The 20,648-nt window shown below is 47.0% G+C and overlaps 1 protein-coding gene across 3 annotated transcripts in view; it reads right to left on the bottom strand.

Moving 5' to 3' along the window:
• The window catches only part of MREG (melanoregulin), a 112,139-nt gene that overhangs the window by 17,273 nt on the left and 74,218 nt on the right, over positions 1 to 20,648 (bottom strand). The window contains exons 1-2 of one of the 3 annotated variants that reach the window (XM_056534682.1): positions 8,687 to 8,705; positions 8,504 to 8,600 (exon numbers count right to left, since the gene is read on the bottom strand). In XM_056534682.1, the coding sequence (XP_056390657.1) occupies positions 8,504 to 8,592 (89 nt within the window). In that variant the 5' untranslated portion in view covers positions 8,593 to 8,600; positions 8,687 to 8,705. Of the gene's footprint in view, positions 1 to 8,503; positions 8,601 to 8,686; positions 8,706 to 20,648 lie in introns of those variants that run through there. The other 2 variants (XM_056534681.1, XM_056534680.1) reach the window with 2 other exon arrangements.

The raw sequence follows: 20,648 nt of genomic DNA, 5'->3' as shown, positions 1-20,648 counted from the left end.
ACAAAGTCACCCCAGATGTTGACAAATGTCCTGTACCAGCATTACCTATGGTGATAGTATTTTCATACCTTGGAGAACTAGACCAGCCCAAAAAAGGCAATTATCCAACTAATATAGGGTAGGCCAAAAGTAGTATTCCTCTACAGCAAACAGGAGAGATAGTGGAATCACAATGTCCATTACAGGAATCAAATTATGTTTATGGCAAATACCAAAAGACTTTATGAAATAGGAACAATGCAAATATTACATATAATATATGTACAACAAGTGAGAATACAACAATTTAGATGGTCCTGGGCTGGACATTTGAGTAGCAGAAGTCATATTCTATGGATGACATATAAAGCATTTATCCAAAAATATTAAAATAGAGCTATTTTCTTCCAAAAACAGCACCACATCTGTCTTCAGGTTGTGTGTGGCATTACAACTTGGCAACATTTGGACAGAATATGTAAGCAACTGGTTTGAAAAAGGCCCTTCTGGTGATCTGTTCCATCTTTAACTGGTGATTAACCCTGTTTGGAGCTTAAAGGGGTACTCTGCCCCTAGACATCTTATCCCCATACAGAGGATAGGGGATAAGATGTCTGATTACGGGGGTTCCACCGCTGGGGACCCCCGCGATCTTCCTGCTGCACACAACGTTCATTTAGAGCCTCGGGTGCAGCGCCGGAGACTAGTGACGTCACGGTCACACCCCGCTCGTGACATCAGAGCCATGCCCCCTCAATGCAAGTCTATGGGAGGGGGCGTGACATCACAAGCCTCTCCCCCGCATCGCCAGTCATCCAGCACAGTACATAGTTCGCTCCATGCACCGGATGTCTGGGGTGCTGAAGCCGAAATGTCTGGGGATCCCCAGCGGCGGGACCCCTGTGATCAGACATCTTATCCCCTATTTTTTGGATAGGAGATAAGATGTCTAGGGGTGGATGTCCACCATTAACCCCTCAGATGCAGTGATCAATACAGATCACGGCATCTGCAGCATCGCGGTCATTAAAATGGATGATCGGATCGCCCGCAGCGCTGACGCACCGATCCGATCATCCAGCACAGCAGACAGAGTTCCCCTCACCTGCCTCCGCTGCCTTCCTGCCGTCTTCTGCTCTGATCTGCCTTCCGACAGACCAGAGCAGAAGATGACCGATAGCACTGAACAGTATTAGCAATCGAATGGTTGCTATAAATAGTCCCCTATGGGGACTATTAAAGTGTAAAAATAAAAGTAAAAGTAAAAAAAAATTGAAAAACCCCCTCCCCCAATAAAAACTGTCCCATTTTCCCTATTTCACCCCCAAAAAGTGTTAAAAAAATATTTTATATACATATTTGATATCGCCGAATGCGTAAATATCTGAACTATTAAAATAAAATGTTAATGATACCGTACGGTGAACGGCGGGAACATAAAAAAAAAAAAAAGTCCAAAATAGCTGCTTTTTTTTCCAAAAACAATTTAATAAAAAATGGATTAAAAGTTTTATATAAGCAAATATGGTAGCAATAAAAAGTACAGATCACGGCGCAAAAAAAGGAGCCCTCATACCGCCGCTTATACGGAAAAATGAAAAAAAGTTATAGGTCTTCAAAATAGGGGGATCTTAAACGTACTAATTTGGTTAAAAAGTTTGCGATTTTTTTAAGCGCAACAGTAATAGAAAACTATGTTATCATGGTATAATTTTAATCGTATTGACCCAAAGAATAAAGAACACATGACATTTTTACCGCAAATTGTACGGAGTGAAAACGAAACCTTCCAAAATTAGCAAAATTGCGGTTTTCTTTTTAATTTCACCACACAAATAGTATTTTTTTGGTTGCGCCATACATTTTATGGTAAAGTGAGTGATGTCATTACAACGGACAACTGGTCGCACAAAAAACAAGCCCTCACTAGTCTGTGGATGAAAATATAAAAGAGCTATGATTTTTTGAAGGCTAGGAGGAAAAAACAAAAACGTAAAAATAAAATTGTCTGCGTCCTTAAGGCCCAAATGGGCTGAGTCCTTAAGGGGTTAAAGAAGGGAATTGAAGGGGCTATCCAGAAGTAAAATATTTTGTATATAATGTCTAGGGTTGTGTACAAATAAACACTAATAAAGAAGCAATATTCCACCCAAAGCCCACCCAGCTGCTGTGTCTATGCTCCGGATGCCTGCTCATCATTGCTATTTTCTGTTTCCTAGAGACACACTGGCCCAACAGGAACTGCCCCACTCAGCCGATCACTGGCCGCAGTGGTGTCCCACCTGGGACAGTGTGTCTCCAGGAAACAAAAAGTAGCAATAATGACCAGAGTCTGAAAGTGTTGGCATGGCAGCTTCAGGGGCTTAGGATAGGAATATTATTTTTTTTTTTTTTTACACAACCACCTGGCATAAAAAAAAAAAAATACCCCTATCAATTGTAAGGGTATGGTCACATGCAGTGTAAATGTTGCAGAAAATCTGTGTCATTTTACACTAAAATCTGTAGCAACTTTTATTGTGGAATTTCTGCTGTGAACTTTTTGTAGATTTTGTCTTCCTCTTTAAAGTCAATGGGAAAAATGTGCAATGAAGCTGCAGCATTACGAACCCAAAACTTGACATGCTTTTTTTTTTGTTTTTGTTTTTTTAAATCTCATCCACTTCAATTCTGTGGATTAGGTTAAAATAGAATGGAAAATATAAAATAATGGGAAATATTCTCCCTCCTGCTGGATCCACTTCTGGCTTTGGTTAAAAAAAAAAATAAATAAAAGCTGTGCGTGAAACCCTTATGAGGGTATGTTCACATGTGCATATTTTTGCTGCAGATTTGCAGCAGCAGATCTGTATCAGAAAAAAATAAAATAAAAAAAACACACCCTGAATGTGTAGATGTGTTTTTAAAGGGGTTCTCTAGTGCTTAGACATCTTATCCCCTATCCAAAGGATAGGGGATAAGATGCCTGATCGCGGGAGTCCCGCCGCTGGGGACCCCAGTGATCTTGCACATGGCACCCCGTTTGTAATCAGTCCCCGGAGCGTGTTCTCTCCGGGTCTAATTACCGGCGACCACAAGGCTGGCGGCGTGTGACGTCTCGCCTCCGCCCCCAGCTATCACGCCCCCTCCCATAGGCTTGCATTGAGAGGCGGAGCGTGACGTCACACGGGGGCGGAGGCATGACGTCACACACCGCCGACCCTGTGGTCGCCGGTAATTAGACCCTGAGCAAACACGCTCCGGGGACTGATTACAAAAGGGGTGCCGCGTGCAAGATCACGGGGGTCCCCAGCAGCGGGAGTCCCGCGATCAGGCATTTTATCCCTATCCTTTGGATAGGGGATAAGATGTATAAGCACCGGAGAACCCCTTTAAAGAAATATATATATATATATATATATATATATATATATATATATATATATATATAGTGCAACCAGAGGCATAACTTCTGGGCACCTATACAAAATTTGCAACAGGGCCTCATGTGCCAATTATAATACTGGTCTCTTATGGTGCTTTGGGGCAGCTTAGGGACCGGAGACCCAGTGCGATTGCTACCTCTGTGCCCTCTATAACTACACCCGAGTGTGGCACAGACTATTATTAGAGAATTAGTGATGAGCGGCATTGGCCATATTCGAATTCGCGTTATTTCGTGAATATATAGACGAATATTTGTCCTATATTCGCGAATTTCGCGTATTCGTTATATTCGCATATGCAAATATTTGCATATGCAAATATTCGCACATGTGAATATTTGCATATTCGCGTATTCGAAGAAGAAAACAGTGAGGGGGTGGGCAACTTTACTATTGGTTGCTAGGGATGTTGTTGATAACCTCTGAACCTCTGAGGTGTATTTGCATCATTCTTATTGGCCCACAAGTGAAAAGAAGGTATATGCGCATATGCAGAAAAATAATATTCGCAAATTTGTGATATTCGCGATGAAAATTTGAAATACAAATATTCGCGCCCAACACTAGAGAATAATGTAGAGCTTTTTGTGTATGCCTTTTGCTTACCTCTTTTTGCCGGTGTGGTAGGCATAGGATAGGCTTTATTTTGCTTTACAAATGCACAATGATGTGAGTTCTGTTATGCAGCCTACATTTTACATGAGTCCTCTGGCTGAGGATCAGGTAGTTTATCATTTCAGCTGGTCATCTCATTAGGCTGCTAGTGCTGAGATCACCCAGGTGAACTCAGTGGGTTGAGTGTTTTTTTTTTTTAGAGATATATAGCCATGTGGCAAAAGTGATTTAAAGGGGTTCTCCGGTGCTTACACATCTTTTCCCCTATCCAAAGGATAGGGGATAAAATGCTGATCGCGGGAGTCCCGCCGCTGGGGACCCCCGGGATCATGCACGCGGCACCCCGTTTGTAATCAGTCCCCGGAGCGTGTTCGCTCTCACGCCCCCTCCCGTAGGCTTGCATTGAGGGGCGGAGCGTGACATCACACGGGGGCGGAGGCGTGACGTCACACGTCGTCGGCTCGGTGGTCTCCTGTAATCAGTCCCGGAGCGAACACGCACTGGGGACTGATTACAAACGGGGTGCCGCGTGCATGATCCCGGGGGCCCCCAGCAGCAGGACTCCAGCGATCAGGCATCTTATCCCCTATTCTTTGGATAGGGGAAAAGATGTGTAACCTATTCTCACAATTGTGGTGTTTAATGAAGATTTGACATCCTTAGGCTATGTTCACACGCTGAATTTTTACTGCATTTCCACACATTTTTACAGTATTTTTGCAGTGATTTTCCAAGAAGTTTTTAACATATTTTGCACAATTGTGGTGCAGTACTTAAATTTTTGCCATGATTTGAGTTCGAAACTACAGAATTTCAGAACGGATTTCCATTTTGAAATTCCACTTGGAAACTCTAATGCGGCAAAGTCCCATTGCTAGCAATAGGATTCCGTTGCACAGTGCACACTACGGAATTTTAGAGGCAGATATTCCGCTGCTGAAATTCCGCCACCAATCGAATGGACTTGTCTATTCTTTAGTCGGAATCCGGTCTGCAGAAATTGCCGTCTATAGGAACAGCAATGTCCCTGTGGTCCTAGCGCTGGCCTAAAAATTGAAGTGAATATCAGGTGATGGGTGTAATTTTACAGTCAGATGGTGTGTATGTTGCACATTGAGGAAGACGTATACAAAACCAGTGTAAAAAAAGTTTACGTGGGGCATTTTTGCTGACTTGTTTTTCATTGGTCCTGATATATTCAAAAGGGGGATTTATTGCCTTTGAAAATACAAGCGCCACTTTCATTTCACAGGAATATTTTGGCTTAAATTAAAATCCCAAATAATTTCAGGCAGGAAAATGGACGTGACACATACCAAGATATTATTATTTCAACCTTAATAGATCAGACGTGAGAACGCGTGGCGGTTTTATTTATGACTGTTGCAGTACCGCATAATTACAGAGAGTTGGGTAAAACTGCAATTTTTACCACAATAAAATAAAATAAAAATTCCTCCAGTTCAAATTAAACCAAATCAAATGGTATGTTCAGACCCCATATAAAAATAAAAAAGTTGTCTGGGAATGATGGGGGTTGTAGTTTAGCAACACCTGGAGGCTCCCTTTTCGGGAACAGACTGCTTTATGGGCCCTCTTCCAAAAGGAGAGTCCCCTTAAATGGGTATTCCAGAATGAAACTTAACTATCCTTCCCATTATGAATAATTATGGTAGTTTTACATTTATTTGCTATACCACTCTGCTGTGGATCGTCTTCTTTTTCTTCATTATATGGTCCCCCCCCCCCCCCCCCCAGGTCTAGCATTTCCTTTCAGGTCCTGATGACGTTAGTCTCACAATCCTTTGCGGCTCGAGGTGGCAGCTGGTATACGGGGGCTTGACTATTTCTTGTATTTCCTCACAAGTCAGCCCCCTGACGAGGTTTGTGGTCCATCTGTATGTCCTGACGTCCCGGCGTCCCGTGATCTCGGCAATCTGCGCAGGGAATGTCGGCACATCAGGACGTACAGTTGGACCGCAAACGTCATCAGGGGGCTGGCTTGTGAGGAAATACAAGAAATAGTCAAGCCCCCTGATACCAGCTGCCCCCTTGAGCCGCAAAGGATTGGGAGACGAACATCATCAGGACCTGAAAGGAAACGCTAGACCTGGGGGGGGAAACATATAATGAAGAAAAAGAAGATGATCCACGGCAGAGCGGTATAACAAGTAAATGTAAAACTAGCATAATTATTCATAATGTTTGGGGAATACCCCTTTAATGTACTAACCCATTTTTCCTGCTTTTCTTCTCATTTTAGATACGTGCATGTGGTGGACTACATCAATACCCATTTTATTTAAATTAAAAAAAATGCAGGTCAAGGAGAGCTTGTGGGGAACTGTTTTGGAATAATCTTTTTTTCAATGTGTTTTTTTTTTTATGTAATTTTAAGGCTTAGTAATGGAAGCCATCTTATAGACAGAGTTCAATACTAAGCCGGGGCTTAAGGTGAGCCCCAAAAACAGCTTGTGCTAACCCCAAATTATCACCCGGTACCCACCACCATAGGGGTACTGGGAAGAGCTGGTACCAACAGACTTGGAGCGCCAAAATGGCACTCCTGGGCCTAGGCTGTAACAAGATTATGTTTTTTTTAGGCTGGGGAGGGCAAATAACAATGGTCCCCGCCCACCCTGGTAATGTCAGGCTATTACTGCTTGGTTGTCATTAGTGTTGCTCACGAATATTCGCAATTCAAATTTTATTCGCAAATATTGCAAATTTGTGAATATTCGCGAATATCGCACTATATATACGAATGTTTTTTTTTTTCCACAGTACACATCACAGTGATTATCCCTCTCTGCTTCCAGCTTATGTGGTCTAAAGAAGGCTCTAATACTACTGTGTGAGACCTCCGGGCGAATATTCGCATATGTGAAAATTCGTGAATATTGATCCCTCCCTTCTTTTAGCTTGTGAGCCAATGAGAATGATGCAAATACAGTTGTCGGAGATTAGCAACATACATATAAAGTTCAAAAATTTTCACATATGCGAATTTAGCGAATATATGACGAATATTCGTCCATATATTCGCAAAATATCGTGAATTTGAATATGGCCTATGCCGCTCAACACTAGTTGTTATCTGGCTGAGAATGAAAATACAGGGAACCCCACACATTTTATTTATTTATATTCTCAGAAAGAAAAAAACGTTAACCCCAAAAATGCATTTCCCTATTGACTCCCTGCCAACATCTGGCCAAAAAACAGAAACTTAGCCTAAATCTGACACACCCACCATTCAAAAACTGGAGTGCATCATGCAAACTTCTGTTCTTTTATCTTAAAATAAAGTTTTGCACTTTTATTTTTAATTATTATCTCCAAAAGGACATACAGATACGGCTCTGGCAGCATGAAGAATGACACTTACCTGTATGGCCAAACTAAATCACTTAGGGGAGATTTATCAAAATTTGTGCAGAGGAAGAGTGGTGCAGTTGCCCATAGCAACAAATCAGATGGATTCTTTCATTTTTCAAAGGCCTCTTTAAAATGAAAGAAGCAATCTGATTGGTTGCTATGGACAACTGCACCACTCTTCCCCTGCACAAGTTTTGATAAATCTCCCCCTTAGTGACTCTGTTTGGGACATATCCGCTAATGTAAGTGGACTCAAAAATGGGGGCTGTTGAGCTTATGAAATAGCGCGTACATCCCAAATGGAGTCACTAGGTCACTCAGTTTGGCCATAAAAGTTCATAGGGGCAGCTGCTTCCATTACCGTAACTGTATACGTCAGCATCCCATTTTCGGCAGAATGCCCATGATTACGATCAACAGGGGCAGAAAGGCAATGTGGACTCAGCCTTACATACAGTGCTACCGTCTACAGCTGCTGTGTGCGTTTCTGAATTGCAGGTAGTGCCTGGACTCGTTGCTATAGGCAGTTACAAATCCATGTGCAGCTTGGAATTATCAGTAAATGGCAAGTAGTAGTGTGCGTGGCTTCCACCCCCAAATTGCTTAAATCAACCACCAACCTTTCCCAAACAAATTGGATGTGCTGGGAGGCCATCTTGTTGGTATGTAGGCAAACCCTTTAAATGAGCACTGTTCTTTTACTTGGTCAGCACTGATGTAGTGCATGTGTCAGTCGTCAATCCTTAGACCTTTACATTCCCCCACGGAGATGTGACCAGAGCCTTGTTTTTAAGTAGTGCACAAAGTTTTGCCTTACTTTACGTTAAGAAGACTCTGCCAAATCCTCCTCATCGTCATCAGATAATGTCTCAAGAATATGTGAACCATCTTATATATAGTATTCATTGTGTAAGATTTAAGGTTGTGTCACGTCACATAACAAGCTTGTCTTTCAAACCTATCCTCAGGCCTTCCTATTATTACAAGTCTCTGCACATGACTCCTCAGTGAATATAATAAATCACAACTTTTGCTCATAAATAGTATTTGAAAGAAACACAAAATACAACATCTACTATAAGACTGAATAGATAACAAGTACTTACTTTACCAGAGGTTGCTTCTCGTTCTTAGGATAATCAATACAGCCCAGTTTAAGACAACAAAAGGCACACAGCCAGTCCTTCATACCCATGGGCTCTGCTATAAAATAAAAAGAGACATGCAGTGAGAAGAGAGGCGCTTACTTACCTGTCTGCCTTCACCTGGCACCATCACAACATACTGACCCTACAGCTTTCTGTTTGGACGCATAAATCACATACACAAGAGGCAACGATATTCAGTAAAAATCCAGAGCTCTACATTATTTCTGAATCCTCTGCAGGGATTTAACATTCTCTTGTAGGATCATGCAAAGCAGGAAGTGGAGCAGCCCAAGCCCTCTGTCATATGGTTTTGTAACACAAACTACTTTGAGACCATGAAACAGGTTAGTCAGATGGTAATTGGGGATTAGTTTACATAAGAGCTGAGATAAGCACTACTGGTGGTGTTCTTTTGTTAGGCTAAGTTTCCACTTGTTTATTTTTTTTCTGCCGTTTTTGTGACCCAAAAATATGCCCCATTATTTTACACTCCCAAGATGCATTTTTTTTTTTATTTTTTTTTTTAAATAGTGGGTTTTAGTCTTGGTGGGTGGACAAGTCATGTGATTCTTTTATCATGTGAATCAGGGATTTCTATAGAAGCAATGGGGAAAAAACACCTGAAAAAGAAAAAACTTGAAAATGCTAAAGCCACTTTTTTTTTTTGCTTTTTTTTTTTCTCCCATAGACTTCTCTGGGAGAAAAACATCATGATTTTGCATATAAAAACAACGTAGTGTCTTTGTCCTCTGAGACCAAAAAAAAAGCATTTTCTTGCAAAAAAATAAAATAAAAGTGGAAACCTAGCTTCATACTGGTATCACATGTAATGTTTTCTGGCTTCATTAACCTGCTTTTCTTTTTCTTTTTTCCTTTTTTGGAAAAAACTATATATTTTAGTACAAATGTTGTTTAGTTGTTGCATTTTTCCCATTACACATCATTTATAGATTATGTGGGAGGTTCAATACCTGTGCTGTGGGAAAGTTGGACAGTTGCCCATAGCAACCAATCAAATTGCTTCTTTCATCTTTGAAAAGGCTTCTGAAAACTAAAAGAAGCGATCTGATTGGTTGCTATAGACAACTGGTCACCTTTTCCTCAGTACATGTCTTGATGAATCTCCTTCTAAATGATTGAAGGATGTCTTTTAATCACACAGTTTGCGGTGTGAAACTCTCTCTCTCTCTCTCTCTCTCTCTCTCTCTCTCTCTCTCTCTCTCAATCTCTCTGTCTTTGTCTCTGTCTCTCTCTCTCCAACCAATGGAGGTCTATGGGAGAAAAATGCTACAAACTCTCAGAACCAAAATACACACCCAAAGTGAAGAAAAAGTCACACCAAGGCAGTGCTTCTCAATTATTTTCTGTCATGCCCCCCCCTAGGAAGAAGAAAACATTTTGCGCCCCCCGCGCGACTGTAAATAGTATCATTTGTCTATAAAATTGTTATAAGTACACCTCTGCATAACACTGTATCCCTATTAACGTATATGAGGCTCTCTACACTGAGGACAAGCAGGGTTCTGTACATTGAGGACAAGCAGGGTTCTGTACATTGAGGACAAGCAGGGTTCTGTACATTGAGGACAAGCGGGGTTCTGTACACTGAGGACAAGCGGGGCTCTGTACACTGAGGACAAGCGGGGCTCTGTACACTGAGGACAAGCGGGGCTCTGTACACTGAGGACAAGCGGGGCTCTGTACACTGAGGACAAGCGGGGCTCTGTACACTGAGGACAAGCGGGGCTCTGTACACTGAGGACAAGCGGGGCTCTGTACACTGAGGACAAGCGGGGCTCTGTACACTGAGGACAAGCGGGGCTCTGTACACTGAGGACAAGCGGGGCTCTGTACACTGAGGACAAGCGGGGCTCTGTACACTGAGGACAAGCGGGGCTCTGTACACTGAGGACAAGCGGGGCTCTGTACACTGAGGACAAGCGGGGCTCTGTACACTGAGGACAAGCGGGGCTCTGTACACTGAGGACAAGCGGGGCTCTGTACACTGAGGACAAGCGGGGCTCTGTACACTGAGGACAAGCGGGGCTCTGTACACTGACGACAAGCGGGGCTCTTTACATGGAGGACAAGCGGGGCCTGTACGAGAGAGCAGGGCTGCGGGCGCACTGCTCGGTGGCACAGTTAACTCCGACATGGTGGGCTGCTGCGCTTAGACGTGAGGTCACCTCACCCCGGTGACGTGAACTCACGTCTGAACGTAGCAGCGCGCCACGCCGGTGTTCAAAGCGCCTCTCCCAGGCAGCCACACTGACAACTCAGGGCCGTAAGTAAGATCCAGCCGTAGAGTTGCTAGGCAACCGACGCCGTGTGGGACGCCGCTTGCGAGTGAGTCGGATAATCCGATCTAGACATCCAATATGACAGTATTTGCCGAGGTTAAATGAGCCCCCCTTTACGGAGCCTCGCGCCCCCCCTGGGGGGTGCGCCCCACTATTTGAGAAGCACTGCACTAAGGGTACATTCACTCGCACGGTTTTTCGCATATTTAGCTGCGGATCCGCTGGTGAAGGCCTCGCTCTATGCTGTCTTTACATGTGCCTGCTGGTAGCGGCAATACTCCGATCCCAGCAGACACACTGAAGCGATGTGCACGGCGTACTCGCACATTGCGGCCGCTCTCCCTGCTCTGAGCTAGGCAAAGAGCTCCCGCGATGTTAGAGTATACTGCGACTTGCACATAGCAGTGCGCCTGCTGGTAGCAGCGTATTGCCACTACGAGCAGGCACATGTAAAGCCAGCATAGAGCGGTCCTTCACCAGCGGATCTGCAGCGTAAAATACACTGAAAATCCGTGCGTGTGAACGTACCCTAAAAGCTTCAGCTATTGTCTGATCATGGCATTTTTTCAGGAACAAAAATGCAGCACATCGGATGACAGCTTTATAGTTTTTTGCAAAAAAAGCTGCATTTTTCTACTAAAAATGCTATGTGTGGATCCACCCCCAGCTCACACCTCCGCAGACCTTTTGACATGTCGCTAGAACATATCAACAGTTTTTCCAAATGACAGTGGCTATTTAAGGGGGATATCCAGGAATAAAAAACAGAGTTTGATTGATTTAAATGGGATTCTGCTGCACTGTTCACATGGCGGAATTTCCATGGCAGATGTTTTTGCTGCGTAAATCCAGATTCTGGTGTCCACAGAATGAATAGACATGTCTATTCTTTCTCCAGATTCTGCTCGGAAATGCATTGCGTCTATGAGACAGTCCATTTCTGGACGGTTTTAGCACCTGCCAGAACATTCCAATGTGGAGAATTCTGCACGGAATTAACCATGTGAACATAATCTAAAATTCTTCCAAATATAACTCCACATCTGTCCTTAGGTTGTGTGTTGTATTACAACTTGACTTCATTCACTTTAATAAAACTGAGCTGCAATACCACACACATCCTGAGGACAGGGGTGGTGCTGTTTTTTTTTCTTCTTCTGATCCTGGAGATCCCCTTTAAAGCTGGAGCTACCCTGTGTCAGGGGTTGCACGACCAAAGATCACTGCTCTGTACTCGGTGGATCATGGTGCATCTCACCTAAGCTAAATTAATGGAGTCCCTGTGACCCAAAAGTGGATGCTACCACAACCTAACGATCACAAAAAATCCTTTTAAGACTGTCAGGGCTTAGTCATGGCCATTTGTGGGTCACAACATGACCCAATTTACTACCTTAGGTGCGACCATAGGCGTGCGCACGGGGTGTGCCGGGTGTGCACAGGCACACCCTAATCACCGCGGCCGCGGCCCGCTGCTGCAGGACTTTATTTTTTTTTTCTCCCTACTAAACCCCAGCCCCACCGGACATCCCCGACAGTCACAATCATACATGATGGGGATGTAGTCCTGAGCTGTGAGCCTACATAATGTAGGCTCACAGTTCAGGACTACATCCCCATCATGTATGGCAGCAGGGATAGAGCGGCCGGAGCCGCAAATTAAAAAAAAAAATGCATTTCTAAACATCCGGTGTGCCCTGAAAGACTTTCAGGGCACACCGGATGTTTAAAAATGCATTTTTTTTTTATTTGCGGAATTTGTGGCTCTATCCCCTGTCCTTCGGCAGCTCTATCCCCTGTCCTTCGGCCACTCTATCCCCCATCCTCCGGGCCGCTCTATCCCCTGTCCTCCGGGCCGCTCCTCCCCCTTCCCTGGCCGCGCACACTGCTGCGCTAACTGCAGACGCAGGGGCTGCCCCGCAGCTACGCACGTCTGCCTCCACCTACTGGGATAATCCTGGCCGCAACTCCTGGCACCGAGTGTCCATTCCTCGGCATGAGGAAGAAGTGGGCGATGGTGCAAAGTGTGCAGCAGATGGGAGTGGATGTTCCCGGCCTCTGACCGCAACATGGCTGCCGGCAGGTAAGAAAAGTGCACAGACCGAGGACGGGAGGGGGGTGGGATGTATGGTGTGTATTATGTATGTATGTATGGTGTGTATTATGTATGTATGGTGTGTGTAATATGTATGTATGGTGTGTGTAATATGTATGTATGGTGTGTATTATGTATGTATGTATGGTGTGTATTATGTATGTATGGTGTGTGTAATATGTATGTATGGTGTGTGTAATATGTATGTATGATATGTAATATGTATGTATGGTGTGTATTATGTATGTATGTATGATGTGTGTATTATGTATGTATGGTGTGTATTATATGTATGTATGGTGTGTATTATGTATGTATGATGTGTGTATTATGTATGTATGGTGTGTATTATATGTATGTATGGTGTGTATTATGTATGTATGTATGATGTGTGTATTATGTATGTATGGTGTGTATTATGTATGTATGATGTGTGTATTATGTATGTATGGTGTGTGTAATATGTATGTATGGTGTGTGTAATATGTATGTATGATATGTAATATGTATGTATGGTGTGTATTATGTATGTATGTATGATGTGTGTATTATGTATGTATGGTGTGTATTATATGTATGTATGGTGTGTATTATGTATGTATGATGTGTGTATTATGTATGTATGGTGTGTGTAATATGTATGTATGGTGTGTGTAATATGTATGTATGATATGTAATATGTATGTATGGTGTGTATTATGTATGTATGTATGATGTGTGTATTATGTATGTATGGTGTGTATTATATGTATGTATGGTGTGTATTATGTATGTATGATGTGTGTATTATGTATGTATGGTGTGTATTATATGTATGTATGGTGTGTGTAATATGTATGTATGATATGTAATATGTATGTATGGTGTGTATTATGTATGTATGGTGTGTATTATGTATGTATGATGTGTGTATTATGTATGTATGATGTGTGTAATATGTATGTATGGTGTGTGTAATATGCATAGGCGTGCACACGGGGTGTGCCGGGTGTGTCCAGGCACACCCTAATCCAGTGGCGTTGCGACCCGGGTGCGGCCCGCACCTGGTGACACCAAGACGCTCCGCAGCACCCCCCATCTGTGCCCGACCGTCCTTCACCGCTGTGCGGTGCGGTGCGCCTGTCCGTCATGCGCACCGCACAGCGCTGCCTCCTGCTCCTGTTTGTGTCCCGCCCCGCTCAGCTCTGGCTCACCTTCAGTTGGTCCGGTCATGTGACGGCGCGTTACTGCCGTCACATGACCATCAGGACGTCACGCTGTATTCAAGGACGCCGGCCCCAGAGCGTGACGGTACGCGGCTCGCGGGGGGGATAGGGTTAATCTGGGGGGTACTGCATTCCTACAGGGGGGGAGAGGGGGTTAAACTGGGGGGTACTACCATCCTACTGGGGGGGAGGGGGTCATCAGGGGGGTACTACCTTCTAACAGGGTGGGGGGATAGGGTTAATCTGGGGGGTACTGCATTCCTACAGGGGGGGAGAGGGGGTTAAACTGGGGGGTACTACCATCCTACTGGGGGAGGGGTTAATCTGGGGGTACTACCTGCCTGCTGGAGGGAGGGGGTTAATCTGGGGGTTACTACCTGCCTGCTGAGGGGAGAGGGTTAATCTGGGGGTACTACCTGCCTGCTGGGGGGAGGGGGTTAATCTTCGGTACTACCGGCCTACCGGGGGGGGGGAAGGGGGTCATCAGGGGGGTACTACCTTCTAACAGGGTGGGGGGATAGGGTTAATCTGGGGGGTACTGCATTCCTACAGGGGGGGAGAGGGGGTTAAACTGGGGGGTACTACCATCCTACTGGGGGGGGGGTCATCAGGGGGGTACTACCTTCTAACAGGGTGGGGGGATAGGGTTAATCTGGGGGGTACTGCATTCCTACAGGGGGGAGAGGGGGTTAATCTGGGGGGTACTGCATTCCTACAGGGGGGGAGAGGGGGTTAAACTGGGGGGTACTACCATCCTACTGGGGGGGGGTCATCAGGGGGGTACTACCTTCTAACAGGGTGGGGGGATAGGGTTAATCTGGGGGTACTGCATTCCTACAGGGGGGAGAGGGGGTTAAACTGGGGGGTACTACCATCCTACTTGGGGGGGAGGGGGTCATCAGGGGGGTACTACCTTCTAACAGGGTGGGGGGATAGGGTTAATCTGGTGGGTACTGCATTCCTACAGGGGGAAAGAGGGGGTTAAACTGGGGGGTACTACCATCCTACTGGGGGGGGAGGGGGTCATCAGGGGGGTACTACCTTCCAACAGGGTGGGGGGATAGGGTTAATCTGGGGGGTACTGCATTCCTACAGGGGGGAGAGGGGGTTAATCTGGGGGGTACTGCATTCCTACAGGGGGGAGAGGGGGTTAAACTGGGGGGTACTACCATCCTACTGGGGGGGGAGGGGGTCATCAGGGGGGTACTACCTTCTAACAGGGTGGGGGGATAGGGTTAATCTGGGGGGTACTGCATTCCTACAGGGGGGGAGGGGGTTAAACTGGGGGGTACTACCATCCTACTGGAGGGGGAGGGAGTCATCAGGGGGGTGCTACCTTCTAACAGGGTGGGGGGGGATAGGGTTAATCTGGGGGGTACTTCATTCCTATAGGGGGGGGAGAGGGGGTTAAACTGGGGGGTACTACCATCCTACTGGGGGGGAGGGGGTCATCAGGGGGGTACTACCTTCTAACAGGGTGGGGGGATAGGGTTAATCTGGGGGGTACTGCATTCCTACAGGGGGGGAGGGGGTTAATCTGGGGGGTACTGCATTCCTACAGGGGGGGGGAGAGGGGGTTAAACTGGGGGGGTACTACATCCTACTGGGGGGGAGGGGGTCATCAGGGGGGTACTACCTTCTAACAGGGTGGGGGGATAGGGTTAATCTGGGGGGTACTGCATTCCTACAGGGGGGGGGAGAGGGGGTTAAACTGGGGGGTACTACCATCCTACTGGGGGGGAGGGGGTCATCAGGGGGTACTACCTTCTAACAGGGTGGGGGGATAGGGTTAATCTGGGGGGTACTGCATTCCTACTGGGGGGGGGGAGAGGGTCATCAGGGGGGTACTACCTTCCAACAGGGTGGGGGGATAGGGTTAATCTGGGGGGTACTGCATTTCTACAGGGGGGGAGAGGGGGTTAATCTGGGGGGTACTGCATTCCTACAGGGGGGAGAGGGGATTAAACTGGGGGGTACTACCATCCTACTGGGGGGGAGGGGGTCATCAGGGGGGTACTACCTTCCAACAGGGTGGGGGGATAGGGTTAATCTGGGGGGTACTGCATTCCTACAGGGGGGGAGAGGGGGTTAATCTGGGGGGTACTGCATTCCTACAGGGGGAGAGGGGGTTAAACTGGGGGGTGCTACCATCCTACTGCGGGGGAGGGGGTCATCAGGGGGGTACTACCTTCTAACAGGGTGGGGGGATAGGGTTAATCAGGGGGGTACTGCATTCCTACAGGGGGGAGGGGGTTAATCTGGGGGGTTCTGCATTCCTACAGGGGGGGAGAGGGGGTTAAACTGGGGGGTACTACCATCCTACTGGGGGGGAGGGGGTCATCAGGGGGGTATTACCTTCTAACAGGGTGGGGGGATAGGGTTAATCAGGGGGGTACTGCATTCCTACAGGGGGGAGGGGGTTAATCTGGGGGGTTCTGCATTCCTACAGGGGGGGAGAGGGGGTTAAACTGGGGGGTACTACCATCCTACTGGGGGGGGGGGGTCATCAGGGGGGTACTACCTTCTAACAGGGTGGGGGGATAGGGTTAATCTGGGGGGTACTGCATTCCTACAGGGGGGAGAGGGTCATCAGGGGGGTACTACCTTCCAACAGGGTGGGGGGATAGGGTTAATCTGGGGGGTACTGCATTCCTACAGGGGGGAGAGGGGGTTAAACTGGGGGGTACTACCATCCTACTGGGGGGGAGGGGGTCATCAGGGGGGTACTACCTTCTAACAGGGTGGGGGGATAGGGTTAATCTGGGGGGTACTGCATTCCTACAGGGGGGGAGAGGGGGTTAAACTGGGGGGTGCTACCATCCTACTGCGGGGGAGGGGGTCATCAGGGGGGTACTACCTTCTAACAGGGTGGGGGGATAGGGTTAATCTGGGGGGTACTGCATTCCTACAGGGGGGAGAGGGGGTTAAACTGGGGTGTACTACCATCCTACTGGGGGGGGGGTTAATCTGGGGGTAATACCTGCCTGCTGGAGGGAGGGGGTTAATCTGGGGGTTACTACCTGCCTGCTGAGGGGAGAGGGTTAATCTGGGGGTACTACCTGCCTGCTGGGGGGAGGGGGTTAATCTTCGGTACTACCGGCCTACCGGGGGGGAGGGGGTCATCAGGGGGGTACTACCTTCTAACAGGGTGGGGGGGATAGGGTTAATCTGAGGGGTACTGCATTCCTACAGGGGGGGAGAGGGGGTTAAACTGGGGGGTACTACCATCCTACTGGGGGGGGTCATCAGGGGGGGTACTACCTTCTAACAGGGTGGGGGATAGGGTTAATCTGGGGGGTACTGCATTCCTACAGGGGGGGAGAGGGGGTTAATCTGGGGGGTACTGCATTCCTACAGGGGGGGAGAGGGGGTTAAACTGGGGGGTACTACCATCCTACTGGGGGGGGAGGGGGTCATCAGGGGGGTACTACCTTCTAACAGGGTGGGGGGATAGGGTTAATCTGGTGGGTACTGCATTCCTACTGGGGGGGAGGGGGTTAAACTGGGGGGTACTACCATCCTACTGGGGGGGGGGGGTCATCAGGGGGTACTACCTTCTAACAGGGTGGGGGGATAGGGTTAATCTGGGGGGTACTGCATTCCTACAGGGGGGGGGGAGAGGGGGTTAATCTGGGGGGTACTGCATTCCTACAGGGGGGGAGAGGGGGTTAAACTGGTGGGTACTACCATCCTACTGGGGGGGAGGGGGTCATCAGGGGGGTACTACCTTCTAACAGGGTGGGGGGATAGGGTTAATCTGGGGGGTACTGCATTCCTACAGGGGGGGAGAGGGGGTTAATCTGGGGGGTACTGCATTCCTACAGGGGGGGAGAGGGGGTTAAACTGGGGGGTACTACCATCCTACTGGGGGGGGAGGGGGTCATCAGGGGGGTACTACCTTCTAACAGGGTGGGGGGATAGGGTTAATCTGGGGGGTACTGCATTCCTACAGGGGGGAGAGGGGGTTAAACTCGGGGGTACTACCATCCTACTGGGGGGGGGTTAATCTGGGGGTACTACCTGCCTGCTGGAGGGAGGGGGTTAATCTGGAGGTTACTACCTGCCCGCTGAGGGGAGAGGGTTAATCTGGGGGTACTACCTGCCTGCTGGGGGGAGGGGGTTAATCTTCGGTACTACCGGCCTACCGGGGGGGAGGTGGTTAATCTGGGGCCCCGAGTAGGCAGATAGTACCCCCAGATTAACCCCCTCCCCCCCAGTAGGATGGTAGTACCCCCAGATTAACCCCCCCCAGTAAGGAGGTAGTACCCTCAAATTAACCCCCTCTTCCTGCCAGTAGGAAGGTAGCACCCTCAGATGCTGGTGGCCTCCATGTCTATTTTGCTTTTGTAGGGAACTGTACTGCACCTAATGTGGCAAATTATACCGCACCTAATGTGGGGGAAAATACTGCACCTAATGTGGGAACTATACTGCACCTAATGTGGGGAACTATACTGCCAACCTAATGTGGGGGAACTATACTGCACCTAATGTGGGAACTATACTGCACCTAATGTGGGAACTATACTGCACCTAATGTGGGGGAACCATACTGCACCTAATGTGGGGGAACTATACTGCACCTAATGTGGGAACTATACTGCACCTAATGTGGGAACTATACTGCACCTAATGTGGGGGAACTATACTGCACCTAATGTGGGGGAACTATACTGCCAGCCTAATGTGGGGGAACTATACTGCCAGCCTAATGTGGGGGAACTATACTGCCAGCCTAATGTGGGGGAACTGTACTGCACCTAATGTGGGGGAACTGTACTGCACCTAATGTGGGGGAACTGTACTGCACCTAATGTGGGGGGAACTATACTGCACCTAATGTGGGGGGAACTATACTGCACCTAATGTGGGGAACTATACTGCCAACCTAATGTGGGGAACTATACTGCCAACCTAATATGGGGAAACTGTACTGCACCTAATGTGGGGGAAGTATACTGCACCTAATGTGGGGAACTATACTGCACCTAATGTGGGGGAACTATACTGCACCTAATGTGGGGGAACTATACTGCACCTAATGTGGGGAACTATACTGCCAACCTAATGTGGGGGAACTATACTGCACCTAATGTAGGGGAACTGTACTGCACATAATGTGGTGAACTATACTACACCTAATGTGTTGGAACTGTACTGCACTTAATGTAGGGGAACTGTACTGGTGCAGTACAGTTCACCCACATTAGGTGCAGTACAGTTCCCGCCCTTTCGGTGCAGTACAGTTCCCCCTCATTAGATGCAGTACAGTTCCCCTTCATTAGATGCAGTACAGTTCCCCCACATTAGGTGGCACCTAATGTGGGGGAACGGTACTGCCACCCTAATGTAGGGGAACTGTACTGCCAACCTAATGTAGGGGAACTGTACTGCCAACCTAATGTGGGGGAACTGTACTGCAAACCTAATGTGGGGGAACTGTACTGCCAACCTAATGTGCGTCGACGTATACTCCACCTAATGTGGGGGAACTATACTGCACTTAATGTGGGGAACTGTTTTGCACATAATGTAGGGGAACTGTACTGCACATAATGTGGGGGAACTGTACTGCACTTAATGTAGGGGAACTGTACTGGTGCAGTACAGTTCCCCCACATTAGGTGCAGTACAGTTCCCCCACATTAGGTGCAGCACAGTTCCCCCACATTAGGTGCAGTACAGTTCCCCCTCATTAGGTGCAGTACAGTTCCCCTTCATTAGGTGCAGTACAGTTCCCCCACATTAGGTGCAGTACAGTTCCCCCACATTAGGTGGCACCTAATGTGGGGGAACTGAACTGCACCTAATGTGGGGGAACTGTACTGCCAACCTAATGTGGGGGAACTGTATTGCAAACCTAATGTGGGGGAACTGTACTACCAACCTAATGTGCGGGGACTTATACTGCCAACCTAATATGGTGGGACTTATACTGCACCTAATGTGGGGAACTATACTGCACCTAATGTGGCGGGACTTATACTGCACCTAATGTGGGGGAACTATACTGCACCTAATGTGGGGGAACTATACTAACTGTGTGCGTACATATATATATATATATATATATATATGCACGCGCGCAGCGTGAGTTTGTGCTTTAGGGTGCACACCCTAATGCAATAGGCTGCGCACGCCTATGGTAATATGTATGTATGTATGATGTGTAATATGTATGTATGGTGTGTATTATGTATGTATGATGTGTGTATTATGTATGTATGTATGGTGTGTGAAATATGTATGTAGGGTGTGTGTAATATGTATGTATGATGTGTATTATATGTATGGTGTGTGTAATATGTATGTATGGTGTGTGTAATATGTATGTATGGTGTGTATTATGTATGTATGATGTGTAGTATGTATGGTGTGTGTAATATGTATGTATGGTGTGTGTAATATGTATGTATGATGTGTGTAATATGTATGTATGGTGTGTATTATGTCTGTATGATGTGATGTATGTATGGTGTGTGTAGTATGTATGGTGTGTGTAA

Source organism: Hyla sarda, chromosome 8 (genome assembly GCF_029499605.1).
Source record: "Hyla sarda isolate aHylSar1 chromosome 8, aHylSar1.hap1, whole genome shotgun sequence".
NCBI lineage: Eukaryota > Metazoa > Chordata > Amphibia > Anura > Hylidae > Hyla > Hyla sarda.
Note: the sequence above shows the minus strand (reverse complement) of the source record. Positions and strands in the feature narration are given on the sequence as shown.